The 14,244-nt window shown below is 46.5% G+C and overlaps 1 protein-coding gene across 1 annotated transcript in view; it reads left to right on the top strand.

Moving 5' to 3' along the window:
* The window catches only part of POLR3A (RNA polymerase III subunit A), a 205,050-nt gene that overhangs the window by 56,944 nt on the left and 133,862 nt on the right, over positions 1-14,244 (top strand). The window contains exon 8 of the mRNA XM_073571227.1: positions 8,975-9,111. Within this exon, the coding sequence (XP_073427328.1) occupies positions 8,975-9,111 (137 nt within the window). The remainder of the gene's footprint in view (positions 1-8,974; positions 9,112-14,244) is intronic.

Genomic DNA, 14,244 nt, shown 5'->3' with positions numbered 1-14,244 from the left:
TCGGTATAAAATGGACCGACTCCTAAAATATATATAATAAATTGGGTACAGTAGTTCAATGCAGAATATGCTGAATATTTTTTCATAGGAATTTGGGAAAGTTATGAAATGTCCTATAAATGACTGTTCTATTCCTGATCTAAGGCTACATTCACACACAGCTTTTTTCCTGCGTTTTTTGAGGATACGTTTTTCAGTTGCAAAAGCAGATCAGCTTTTTAAAAAAAACACATCACCTGAAAGGTTTTTGAGCTCATAGATAATGTTTTCAATAGCAAAAGCAGATTAGAAATCTGCTCGCTCTATCTATATATCCATATCTGTCTATCCATATCATATCTATACCAAAAAGAATGAAAGCCGGATAGCACACAGACTAAAGGGGGTTTTACACTAAGCAATATCGCTAGCAATATCGCTAAAACGTCACCGGTTTTGTGACGTTATAGCGATATTGCTAGCGATATCGCTATGTGTGATACTTACCTCCGACCGGCTCCCCCGCTGTCCATCGCTGATCGCGCGAGAATGTCCGGCTCCATTTCTCGTCGGGCGCTTCCTGCTGAGACTTCCTGCTGTGACGTCCAGCGACGCGTGGAGGCGGGCGGGAGGACGCAGGATCGCTGTGTGTGAAAGGTGAGTATCGTGCGCTGCGTCGCTGCTGCATCGCTGTGAGATCTTTCTGTATGAAAGCTCACTAGCGATCATTTAGCGATGCACCAGCGATCCTGACCGTGTCGGATCGCTGGTTGGATCGCTGGTGCATCGCTAAATGTAAAAGGGCCTTAACACTCCTTTTTTTTAGCACCAGTCAGGTACACCTCATAGCTGCCCAAAAGGACGCCCAGGACATGCATTGCTCGTCTTCAGTAACATCAACTGATAGTTGGAATAAATAGACTACATTCATCACCACATCTTCTTAAGGTGCAGGCTTTATTTTCAAGTGTAGGGGTGTGAAGTATGAGGTTCTGCAGCAGCTGAGGTGTGCAGTATGAAATTCTGCGGAACAGTATGAGATTCTAGGTTTGAGCCTGGCTACGCCCAAAATTGTAGATTCACTCTGAAGGCATCAAAACTATGAATTAACACATGTGGAATTATATAATTAACAAAAAAGTGTGAAACAACTGAAAATACTGTATGTCTTATATTCTAGGTTCTTCAAAGTAGCCACCTTTTGCTTTGATTTCTGCTTTGCACACTCTTTGCATTCTCTTGATGAGCTTCAAGAGGTAGTCACCGGAAATGGTTTTCACTTCACAGCTGTGCCCTGTCAGGTTTAATAAGTGGGATTTCTTGCCTTATAAATGAGGTTGGGACCATCAGTTGTGTTGTGCAGAAGTCTGGTGGATACACAGGTGATAGTCCTACTGAATAGACTGTTAGAATTTGTCTTTCCCTGTCAGTGTACTCCCAGATGGCTCTTCCCCCTTCAAGTTTTGGGTTTCTAAGCTGGATACATGGCCAGAGCTTAGCCAGTATGCATTGGAGGTGCTGGCTTGCCCTGCTGCTAGTGTATTATCGGAACGCGTCTTAAGTGCCGCAGGTGGTGTACTAACAGACTGTCGCACGCGACTATCCTCCGATAATGTTGACCTGCTTACTTTTCTGAAAATGAACAAGGCCTGGATCTCGCCAGAATTTGCCAGTCCTCTTCCAGAATAAATAATTGGTTGGCAATAATATCCAGGTCTCCTGTTGTGTTCATGTTTCTACCACCTGAACTGTAATCCCTGGGCTCCAACACCGCCAGTTGTTGCTCAGAACTGCCGTCTGCACAGAGAAAAACACATGCTCCAGTGTTAGTGGGGGTCAGTAACGCTAGCTGCTCCCCTGCTGTGTGTCCAGCAATGTCTACTGCTGCCTCCACATTCACACAACTACTGATTTCAAACTTGCTCCAATTAGGCCTCTGGCTCCACTCTGTCTCCAGTATTTCCCCTGGCCTCCAAAACCGCCAGCTGCTACTGTGGACAGAGCAGGAGACATTGCCGGACACACATCAGGGGATCAGCTGACGTTACTGAACCCCAGTAACACAGGAACAAGTGTTGATTGTGCAGACGGCACTTCTGAGCAGCAACTGGCGGTGTTGGAGGCCAGGGGAAATACTGGAGACAGAGTGGAGCCAGAGGCCTAACTGGAGCACGTTTAAAATCAGTAGTCTACAACAGATATTAAACTTGATGAAATTAGGCTTCAGCCTACACCCTGATTGACCCTGGGCTCCAACATCGCCAGTTGTTGCTCGGAAGTGCCGTCCGCACAGAAAACAACACTAGCTCCTGTGTTAGTGGGGTTCAATAACGCCAGCTGCTCCCCTGCTGTGTGTTCAGCAAAGTCTCCTGCTGCCTCCGTAGTGGGAATGTGGACAGAGCAGGAGACATTGCCAGACACACATCAGGGGATCAACTGACGTTACTGAGCCCCAGTAACACAGGATCAAGTGTTGATTGTGAAGACGACACTTCTGAGCAGCAACTGCCGGTGTTGGAGGACAGGGTAAATACTAGAGACAGTGGAGCCAGAGGCCTAATTGGAGGACGGTCAGTAGTAGTCTACAACAGATATAAAACTTGCTGCAATTAGGCCTCAGCCTGCTCCATGATTGACCCTGGGCTCCAACATCGCCAGTTGTTGCTCTGAAGTGCCGTCTGCACAGAGAAAAACACATGCTCCAGTGTTAAGGTGCTGTCACACTTAGCGATGCACCAGAGATCCCGACCAGCGATATGATGCGGTCAGGATCACTGGTGCATCGCTAAGTGGTCGTTAGTGAGCTGCCACACAGGCAGATCTCACCAGCGACATAGCAGGGGTCGGGGGTCACTACTTACCTGTCAAACGAGGCGATCCTGACGTCCTCCCGCCCGCGTCCACGCGTCGCTCGTCGGCGCCACAGGAAGCCCAGTTGGAAGCTGACGACGAGAAACGGTCCAGGACGTTCTCGCGCGATCAGCGATAACCAGCGGGGAGCCGGTCGGTGGTAAGTGTCACACATTAGTGGGGTTCAGTAATGCCAGCAGCTCCCCTGCTGTGTGTACGGCAATGTCTCCTGCTGCCTCCACATTCAAACTACCTCAGATATTACACTCGCTCCAAGTAGGCCTCAGCCTACACCATGATTGATCCTGGGCTCCAACATCACCAGTTGTTGGTCGGAAGTGCCGTCTGCACAGAGAAAAACACATGCTCCAGTGTTGGTAGGGTTCAGTAATGCCAGCTGCTCCCCTGCTGTGTGTACGGCAATGTCTACTGCTGCCTCCACATTCACACTACTACTGATTTTTAACCGTACTCCAATTAGGCCTCTGGCTCCACTGTCTCTAGTATTTACTCTGTCCTCCAACACCGGCGGTTGCTGCTCAGAAGTGCCGTCTGCACAATCAACACTTGTTCCTGTGTTACTTGGGCTCAGTAACGTCAGTTGATCCCCTGATGTGTGTCCGGCAATGTCTCCTGCTCTGTCCACATTCCCACTACTAGTTTCCCACTTGTTTTTCATGGGTACCTTCTGCTACCCATCCGGGTTCCAGCACCGTCAGCTGGTTCTTGGCAGTGCCTTTGGCCTAGGTGCCTCCTTCTCGGTAGTGCTTTCTAGCACAGGTACCTCCTGCTTAGTAACCGGGTTCCAGCACCGTCAGCTGGTCCTCGGTAGTGCCATTGGCTCTTGTTCCTTCTGCTGCCCTTCCGGGTTCCAGCACCGTCAGCTGGTCCTCGCTAGTTCCATTGGCTCTTGCAGCTTCGGCTAACCATCCGAGTTCCAGCACTGTCAGCTGGTTCTCAGCAGTTCCTCTGCCTTGTTGTACCTTCTGCTTCATTTCCAAGTTCAAGCTTTTGGATATGTTTTTTGTTTATTATCACTCTGGATCTCCCTGACGACAACCCTGAAGACCACCCCGAAGAAGACCAAAAAGATGACCCTGAAGAAGATGACCAAGAGGACAAAGAACATGAAGACAACCACCAAGATACAGAACAACAAGAGACAGAAGACTAAGAAGCTGCAGAACAAAAAGAAAAAAACATTTAAGCATAAGACTAAAAATCAGAGCAAAAGATATTATCTAAAGTATAAGCAGAAGAAGACTATGCAGTGTATGGGGGTGAGTCCGTTCCTCCTCGTGGTGCCCCTGGAAAATGCCTGCTGCTGCAGGCCAAACTGAACACGGACAAATCCTGTTGTAAATCTTTTGAGACAGGCAGAACGGAAGGTGTAATCTTCAAACTTTTATAGATTGCAACTACACGAATGCCTGACACAAATAAGAATATGATGAAGAAGAAGAATAGGAAGAAGATGAAGTAGAATATGAAGAAGAATAATAGTTGAATAAGAAGAATATGAAGAATGTAAAAAAAAAAGAATAGGAAGAAGGTGAAGAAGATGATGAATAAGGTGAAGAAGTTGATGAAAAAGATGCTGCTGAGGATCATGAAGGAGAAGTAAAAAAGAAGGTGAAGAGCATGGAAGTAGTGAAACATATCCGACAAAATATAAAAAAGGTTAACATTGTCATTATCTTTGTAACTCCGAACGTCTTAATTTTTTTTTTTTTTTTTTTTAATTCCTGCTATTCCATTTGATTGGGCTAAACCTCTATGCCTTTAATGTCTCCTCCACCTCCCCCAATACATTCTACATTATTCTTAGTTGTTTTTCTTCATGTAGAATTAACCTACAAGGAAAGAAAGGGTTTTTTTTAATTCCGATATTTCTGTCCCATTGACTTGAATGGGACTTCCGGTATCGGAATCGGCGATACCCGATACTTTTTGGATATTGGCCGATCCAATCCGATCCGATATTTCTCAATATCGGATGGTATCGCTCAACACTAGTTGTGGTACCAAGTGCCAAATTCTCTTCGATCTTATATTGATGACCAGTCATAACTATAGGCTATCAATTTCATAGTTTTGGAAAAAAAAAAAATCTAATTCCTAACTTAAAAGAGGACCTATCACCAGGTGAAAGTGGCCAATGTTTGCTTTTATTTTATTCCCACAGCTCCAGTGAGTGCTGTATTTTTTTTTTTTTGTTCAATCTATTCTATTATTTCTAAACACTGTTTTTCGGTGATTACTTTGTATCGCTGTTCATACTGCACCCACACACATAAATGATACACCATTTGAAAGGTAAACTTTCCCCCTTTAGCAAGAAAATAGCCGTCACATATGCAAACACATTTGTAAGCATGCACTGCTTTTTCGCTGATTACTTCGCCCCACACACGCACATGATACACCATTTGAAAGGTAAACTTTCTCCCTTCAGCAAGTAAAGAGCCAAACAAACCACACATCCACGATTTTATCACTAAATACAGTTTAAACATTCATTTTCCTAAACCTGCAGAAAGAAGCAATGACCTGCAGATGGCACATCAACTGGAAGACATTTTTTGGCCTCTACTTATCAAACCAATTTATTGTATTACCAATCTACATACAGTGGGGCAAAAAAGTATTTAGTCAGTCAGCAATAGTGCAAGTTCCACCACTTAAAAAGATGAGAGGCGTCTGTAATTTACATCATAGGTAGACCTCAACTATGGGAGACAAACTGAGAGAAAAAAATCCAGAAAATCACATTGTCTGTTTTTTTTTCATTTTATTTACATATTATGGTGGAAAATAAGTATTTGGTCAGAAACAAAATTTCATCTCAATACTTTGTGATATATCCTTTGTTGGCAATGACAGAGGTCAAACGTTTTCTGTAAGGCCGGTTTCACACTAGCGCATTTTCAACGCGCGCACGGCCGGGGGTAGCTCCGCCCCCGATCCGGCTCTCTGCCCGGCGTGCCCGCCCCTTCCTTGTAGCGCCGCCTCCTAGCGGACAGCGGCGCCTGCGATCGGCGCACCCTATCTTTAGCATAGGGTGCGCCGATCGTGCGCAGGCCGTGCGCTAGTTGCGCTTTGACCTGCGCTGCGCACTTTTGACGGTGCGCCGTGCGCGCCAAAATCCGAAAAGTTTGATTTTGGCGCGCACGGCGCACCGTCAAAAGTGCGCAGCGCAGGTCAAAGCGCAACTAGCGCACGGCCTGCGCACGATCGGCGCACCCTATGCTAAAGATAGGGTGCGCCGATCGCAGGCGCCGCTGTCCGCTAGGAGGCGGCGCTACAAGGAAGGGGCGGGCACGCCGGGCAGAGAGCCGGATCGGGGGCGGAGCTACCCCCGGCCGTGCGCGCGTTGAAAATGCGCTAGTGTGAAACCGGCCTAAGTCTTCACAAGGTTGCCACACACTGTTGTTGGTATGTTGGCCCATTCCTCCATGCAGATCTCCTCTAGAGCAGTGATGTTTTTGGCTTTTCGCTTGGCAACACGGACTTTCAACTCCCTCCAAAGGTTTTCTATAGGGTTGAGATCTGGAGACTGGCTAGGCCACTCCAGGACCTTGAAATGCTTCTTACGAAGCCACTCCTTCGTTGCTCTGGCGGTGTGCTTTGGATCATTGTCATGTTGAAAGACCCAGCCACGTTTCATCTGCAATGCCCTTGCTGATGGAAGGAGGTTTGCACTCAAAATCTCACGATACATGGCCCCATTCATTCTTTCATGTACCCGGATCAGTCGTCCTGGCCCCTTTGCAGAGAAACAGCCACAAAGCATGATGTTTCCACCACCATGCTTTACAGTAGGTATGGTGTTTGATGGATGCAACTCAGTATTCTTTTTCCTCCAAACACGACAAGTTGTGTTTCTACCAAACAGTTCCAGTTTGGTTTCATCAGACCATAGGACATTCTCCCAAAACTCCTCTGGATCATCCAAATGCTCTCTAGTAAACTTCAGACGGGCCCGGACATGTACAGGCTTAAGCAGTGGGACACGTCTGGCACTGCAGGATCTGAGTCCATGGTGGCGTAGTGTGTTACTTATGGTAGGCCTTGTTACATTGGTCCCAGCTCTCTGCAGTTCATTCACTAGGTCCCCCCGCGTGGTTCTGGGATTTTTGCTCACCGTTCTTGTGATCATTCTGACCCCACGGGGTGGGATTTTGCGTGGAGCACCAGATCGAGGGAGATTATCAGTGGTCTTGTATGTCTTCCATTTTCTAATTATTGCTCCCACAGTTGATTTCTTCACTCCAAGCTGGTTGGCTATTGCAGATTCAGTCTTCCCAGCCTGGTGCAGGGCTACAATTTTGTTTCTGGTGTCCTTTGACAGCTCTTTGGTCTTCACCATAGTGGAGTTTGGAGTCAGACTGTTTGAGGGTGTGCACAGGTGTCTTTTTATACTGATAACAAGTTTAAACAGGTACCATTACTACAGGTAATGAGTGGAGGAAAGAGGAGACTCTTAAAGAAGAAGTTACAGGTCTGTGAGAGCCAGAAATCTTGATTGCTTGTTTCTGACCAAATACTTATTTTCCACCATAATATGCAAATAAAATGAAAAAAAAACAGACAATGTGATTTTCTGGATTTTTTTTTCTCAGTTTGTCTCCCATAGTTGAGGTCTACCTATGATGTAAATTACAGACGCCTCTCATCTTTTTAAGTGGTGGAACTTGCACTATTGCTGACTGACTAAATACTTTTTTGCCCCACTGTATATAAATACCTGTCTGTGTTCATCAGCTCATGAAATACATTTACATTTGACCAGCTTGCCTTTTCTGAAATTGCCTGCGCCCCCGACGACCAATGTGCGAAAATTTCGCACGGGCCAAGCTAGTTTCTATACTATTCAGAGATTTGAGCCCTTTCAATCAGTGCTAATGTTTATGGTCTTTACAAGGTGGCGTGTTTCACGGGATTCCCTGGGGAAAGGTCTTTAGGCTGTGTGCACACGCTGCGGATTCACCTGCGGGTGTTTCCGCTTGGATCCGCAGGTAAAACCGCAGGTAAAGTGACCTGCGGATTAGCCTGCAGTTTTGCCCTGCGGTTTCACACCTCTACTATGTTAAAGGTGTGAAACCGCTGCGGATTCCACACAAACAATTGACATGCTGCGGTTTGTAAACTGCAGCAAAGCTGCGCGGAAAAAACCGCAGCGTGAGCACAGCGGTTTTGAAATGCCATAGGCTAACATGGTACTGTACCATGTCTGCGGAACTGCTGCGTTTCCGCAGGGCCAAAAACGCTGCGGAAACGCAGCCGAATCCGCAACGTGTGCACATAGCCTTAAGGTACTGTCACACTAAGTGATATCGCTAGCAATATCGCTAGAACTTGTGACGTTATATCGATTATTGCTAGCGACATCGCGGTGTCTGATACTTACCTACGACCCGCTCCCCCGCTGGTTATCGCTGATCGCGCGAGATCGTTCAGGATCACTTCTCGTCGTAAGCTTCCTGCGGCGCTTCCGGTGGAGAGGCGAGCGTGGAGCCGGGCGGGAGGACGCAGGATCGCTTAGTGTGACAGGTAAGTAGCGACCCCCGTCCCCAGCGATGTCGCTGGTGAGATCTGCCTGTGTGGCAGCTCACTAGCGACCACTTAGCGATGTACCAACGATCCTGACAGCGTCATATCGCTGGTCGGGATCGCTGGTACATCACTAAGTGTGACAGTACCTTTAGACTGCTCTACATACCGTACTTTTTGAGAAGCGCTCTCTTGATAAGAACATAAAAATTAAGGTTAAATAAAAGTATGGTGGACTGAAAATAAATACATTTGTAAACTCGGAGCAGCACCACAAATAAAATAAGAGCAATATCTGGCCACTTTTGACCTGGCGACAGCTCCTTTTTAAAGGGAACCTGTCGAATCAACTGAAGAGATGCGGTGAGATGCCTGCCGCGGACCTTATAGGACTTGTCAGGTCTTTCAGATTAGGTCAGTCCTCGGACAGCTTTTTAAACACTTTTTCCTGATGCACTAGAGCATTTCAAAGTAAACCACACCTGGCTTTTTTTGGGCGGGGGGGTGACTGCATTTATCTGATAAAAATGTCTCTTTATTGCATGCCTGTATTTTACTTTATTTAACCTTATTATATTTTTATATTTTACAGGTCGGTTCAGAGGGAATCTTTCTGGCAAGAGAGTAGATTTTTCTGGTCGCACAGTCATTTCTCCTGATCCAAATCTTCGTATAGATGAAGTTGCTGTTCCCGTACATGTGGCCAGAATACTTACTTTTCCTGAAAAGGTAAACCTGCAATGTACCTAAATGCTTTAACTATTAAACTACATATCTGTCATTCTTTTGGAAAAGTCTGTTAATGGCTGCTGTATATTTACCACGTGGACGACACAGACACTGCTGTGTGTATTCGCCACCTAGGTGTCACCAACACTGCTGTCTTTACACCACGTAGGCCACACTGACACTGCTGGGTATTCACTACGTAGGCGGCACTGCTGCGTGTGTTCACCGCGTAGGCGGCACTGCTGCGTGTGTTCACCGCGTAGGCGGCACTGCTGCGTGTGTTCACCGCGTAGGCGGCACTGCTGCGTGTGTTCACCGCGTAGGCGGCACTGCTGCGTGTGTTCACCGCGTAGGCGGCACTGCTGCGTGTGTTCACCGCGTAGGCGGCACTGCTGCGTGTGTTCACCGCGTAGGCGGCACTGCTGCGTGTGTTCACCGCGTAGGCGGCACTGCTGCGTGTGTTCACCGCGTAGGAGGCACTGCTGCGTGTGTTCACCGCGAAGGCGGCACTGCTGCGTGTGTTCACCGCGTAGGCGGCACTGCTGCGTGTGTTCACCGCGTAGGCGGCACTGCTGCGTGTGTTCACCGCGTAGGCGGCACTGCTGCGTGTGTTCACCGCGTAGGCGGCACTGCTGCGTGTGTTCACCGCGTAGGCGGCACTGAGACTGCTGCCTAAGAAGTGGAGCGCCCTCACTCGCCAGGGCCGTGGGGTACTCGGTACCGGGCCGGTTGATCTTCTCAACGGGGGTTGTCACGGCAGCAGTGACCCGGTCCGTGGCCCTGGGGCTCCATTGCAAAAGGGGGAGTTTCAGTGTGCTTATGGTGGTGAAAGTTTATAAGTGATTCGTGACGCCACCTGTGGTGTTTGGCAAGGAAGATGTTAAGCCGACGCTGCAGACAGATCCTCTGGGACAGATGGTGTGGTGCAGCAATGATGTTATAGTCCTCCACAGGCAGGGCTGTAGTCCCAGGGCAGTGTAGGTGAAGTGACACTTAGATGGTGTAGTGTCGGGCGCAGGAGGGATGTAGCAGTGTCAAGCAGGTTGGTGCAGGAATAAGTGGAGGACACCAGGGCATGTAGTTCCAAAGCTTTACTCAGTCTATTGTGGTACAGGTGCCCGCATCCGTGCCGTGTCCTCCGGGTCAGGAGCTCAGCCAACTTCCAGGCAAGATGAAGTACTCCTTTTCAACACTCTGCCAACATATGTGCCTTTTCTGAACGTCTTCCTCTTAGCGCCTTTTAGTGAAGTACTCACAGTACTGAGTTACACTGGAGTTCCTCCTGTCAGATGTTCCTAAGAATCCTACTTGTACGGCAGACAGCTGTAGCCTGCTTCGGGGACTCCTTGCTACTAAGTCCCGTCTCTCTCTTATGTTGCTGTTGTGCCCCCAAGTCTGGTGTGGGAATAAAGTGGTGACAACTTCTATTCCTCCGGTGTCTGCTGCAGGACCATTAGTATCCGTACAACCTCGGGGACCGGACCCCGGCCTTGTGCTTAGAACTTGGGAAGGGTTCTCCTCTAACCCTAATCCTTAGTTCTCTTCTTCTCCTCACGTTCCGTACTAATCCTTTCCTTCTTATGGAGAGTCAGGCTTTCTATCAATGTTCCTTTCTTGTGCAAGCGGACCCAGATCACTGAGGTCGGCTGCAGCACTTCCTTCATCCATCCCACTCAGGGGATCTCCTCTCACAGACTGACCTCGTCAGACTCCTGTGACTAACTGACTAAATCCTATCCTCTTCCCTCTCTTTTAGTGCAAGCTAAACTCCACCAGCCTCCCAGCACGCTTCGTGTTCCAAGCAGGGAGCCACCAAAGGGTGCTTTGCTACACTACAATGTTGTGTGGGATGCAGGTGTTGGAGTGTGGTCAGGTGTCTCCACCTTACCTGGATAGTGGGGCACCACACCTCAGGAGGAGGTGCAGTACCTCTGTGGCGACTGAACCCTCAGGGGCGCCACAGAAGCAAGTGTGGGACAGGAGAGCAAAGCGAGCTGACTTTGCCCACAATGAACGTCCTGGCAGTGAACTGCATCGGAAGTAATGCAGTGTTTGCGCAGCAGTGGTGTTCAGTAGTGACCGATTCATGTACCCGCAGTCTGCAGAAGAATTAAACTTCTAATGGTCATGGAGTTCTGTGGCATAAGCCCTGTGTCTCACCAGGGATCAGCCTGAAGTCTGAGCCAAATGACGTCGGCCCAGAGCCTTGAGGTTTCCCACCTGTGTTCTAAAACTATCTCTGAGAATTCTTACAGAGAAAACGGGGATTTTTTTATTCTTCCCATTTTTGTTTGGAAGAATGATTTAAGGCCCCAATTCCTAGTATGTGTGTTGTAGCAATTGATAGGGAATTCAATGTGACATGGGGACTGATTAAACTGTAAGGGTGTGTGCACACGCTGCGTATTCTGCTGCGCATCCGCAGCTGATTTGGTCCTGCGGATCCGCAGCAGTTTCTGCTGTGGTGTACAATACCATTATATTCAATGGAAAATGAAATCCGCAGCGCACACGGTGCGGAATTTTCAGCTTGGATTTACTGCGGTTTCAAATCCGCAGCTTGTCAATTCTTTGTGTGGATTCCGCTGCGGTTTGGCACCTGCCCCATGGCAGGTGTCAAACCGCAGAGGAAACCCACAGGCTAAACCGCAGAAAATCTGCAGATAAACCGCAGGTCTTTTAACCTGCGGTTTTACCAGCGGATTTACACAAATCCGCGTGGAAAATTCTGCAGCACAATACGCAGCGTGTGCACACACCCTTACAGTAAAGCTGCAAAGGAAACCTTGGTTTAAAAACTGTTAGGTTGAAGTAATCAGAAAAAAGACCAAAATTAGGAAAGTCAAGATCCACCACTTAAAGGGAACATGTCAGCAGGATTGTGCACAGTATCCTACAGACAGTGTCAGGTCGGCACTATTATACTGAGTAAAATACCTTGGTTGCCGAAATCCGTTTTGTGATTGTTTTTTAATCTTTATTTTCAGTTTTGTGTTAAGGATATGCTTGTGCCCAGGGGCGGGCCTGGAGGAGGGGTCTTCATGTGCTGCTCTGATTAGGTATTCATAATGCAGACTGCTGACAGGTCACTGATCCCTCATTGACCTGCCCCCTAGTTTTCATAATCAATACTTGTATATGATGAACAAGAAAAAAAATACTTCTGCAGGCAGGTGCCAGCTGTGGCTCCTGAATGGCAACTAATGAGTTTCTCCGTAAGAAGCATTTTAAGGCTCTGGAGCAGCCTATCCAGTCTCCAGACCTGAACCCAATAGTCAATCTTTAGAGAATGCTGATCTCAGTGTTGTCTAGTAACAGCACTCCAGATCTTTCAGAAGATCTGAGTGGAGGAGTTGATTTCTCTACCAAATATTAAGCATCAAATAGTTATTTCATGCAATAAAATGAATGCAAATTATGTAAAAACCATACAATGTGACTTTCTGTATTTTTTTTTTTTTTTTTTTTTGTTTAAACATTGTGTTTCACAGTTGAAGTCTACCTACAATGAACATTACAGTTCCCCTTCATTCTTTGTGAGTGGTAAAACTTGCAAAATTGGCAGTGTATCATACACTTATCTTCCCAACTTCATAGCACGACCATGTATGCTGTAACTTATCCTGTCTATCTAGAATAGTTTTTTCCCAAACTCCAGACCTCAGGGCCCCCAACACATCATGTTTTCAGGATTTCTTTACAAATACACAGGTGATGCAATTATTAGCAAGGCATAAGAAATTGCCACCGGTTCTTTTCCAAACAATTTTATTAACATTTTTTAACAGAGCATACATAAATGCAATATCATGAGGCATTCATGACACATGAAAGAAAAAATAAAAAAACACAACGCCACAGGTTCTGTCCTCTCTACAATGCTAATGGAATCCTGAAAACGTGTGCCGTTGAGGACTGAAGTTTGGAAAACGCTGATTTAGGAGAATAATGTTAGTTTTTCACTTATTTTATACCTAGAGAGGCTTCTTTTGACCTCTGCAGATGGAAGCACATGCTCTTCTAACCATGAGCAATTGTCTGCTTAACTGCCACAAAAGTAAATATTTAAGGAAACGATGCTTCTATTTCTTTTTGGGAGTATTATAATCTGTTAAGGAGTAGGTTCTGATCCACAATCTTTTGACCTTCAGGCCATCCATCATATTTGAAGCATATCTCCTGTAGTGGGGCAACCTGGGGTAAATAAAGCAATTCGAAGAATACCCAGGGATTTTCTTGTCCATGCAAGCTGGTATTGGGTACCACCTAGTTAAGACTTTAACGGGTTATTCTCAAGTTGTCTCTTGAGCAGGTCACAGCTCTGCAGTCTCCTTGCTTTCTAGTTTCTAATGGGAGGGCATTCCTCCATGCGTGATCATTTTGGTGAACAGCAATGCTTTAGTATTAGTAGAAATAAAAGCTTAACACAAGTTCTATCAGTAACTTGTTCTGAGTCTACACTGTTATCACTAAATTTACACATCGATAACAGGGAATTTGAAGAATCTCAGAACTCTGGATAGTGAGCGCTGTGATTACTAAGAACTGCACTGAAAGCAGTTGGTTATTTTTGCAAAATTTATAACCCCATTTTGTCAGAAGCCGAGAGGGAGGGAAGTTGAGCAGATAACTACTGTATAGAAATCACTGTGCTAGAGAGCTGCCTGAAATATTAGGCATTAACTCCTCTCCTTGAATGGAGCTACTGTGCACCCTGGGTCTGGGCAAGGTACTGGTGGCCAAGCTCCATGGAAACAAGCCCTACACAATGTGAGAAATAAGCTCTCTCAGCAAGAGAGAGAATGGAATTGCTCATTCTAAGCTTTCTTATTTTATGTAACGCATTACAGCAATTGAATAACTTTGTTATACCCCTTTTAACACCTTCATGACCGGAGTTTTTTTCAGTTTTGCATTTTTGTTTTTCACTTCCCTTCTTCCCAGAGCCATAACTTTTTTTTATTTTTCCATCAATATGGCCATGTGAGGGCTTATTTTTTGCGGGACGAGTTGTACTTTTGAACGACACCATTCGTTTTACCATGTTGTGTACTGGAAAGCAGGAAAAAAATTCCAAGTGCGGTGAAATTGCAAAAAAAAAAAAAAAAGTGCAATCCCACACTTGTTTTTTGT

The sequence above is a fragment of the Dendrobates tinctorius genome, unplaced genomic scaffold (genome assembly GCF_039654945.1).
Source record: "Dendrobates tinctorius isolate UK_male_01 unplaced genomic scaffold, ASM3965494v1 ptg000028l, whole genome shotgun sequence".
Classification (NCBI taxonomy): domain Eukaryota; kingdom Metazoa; phylum Chordata; class Amphibia; order Anura; family Dendrobatidae; genus Dendrobates; species Dendrobates tinctorius.
The sequence above is the reverse complement of the archived record's forward strand: the minus strand, read 5'-3'. Positions and strand labels throughout refer to the sequence as shown.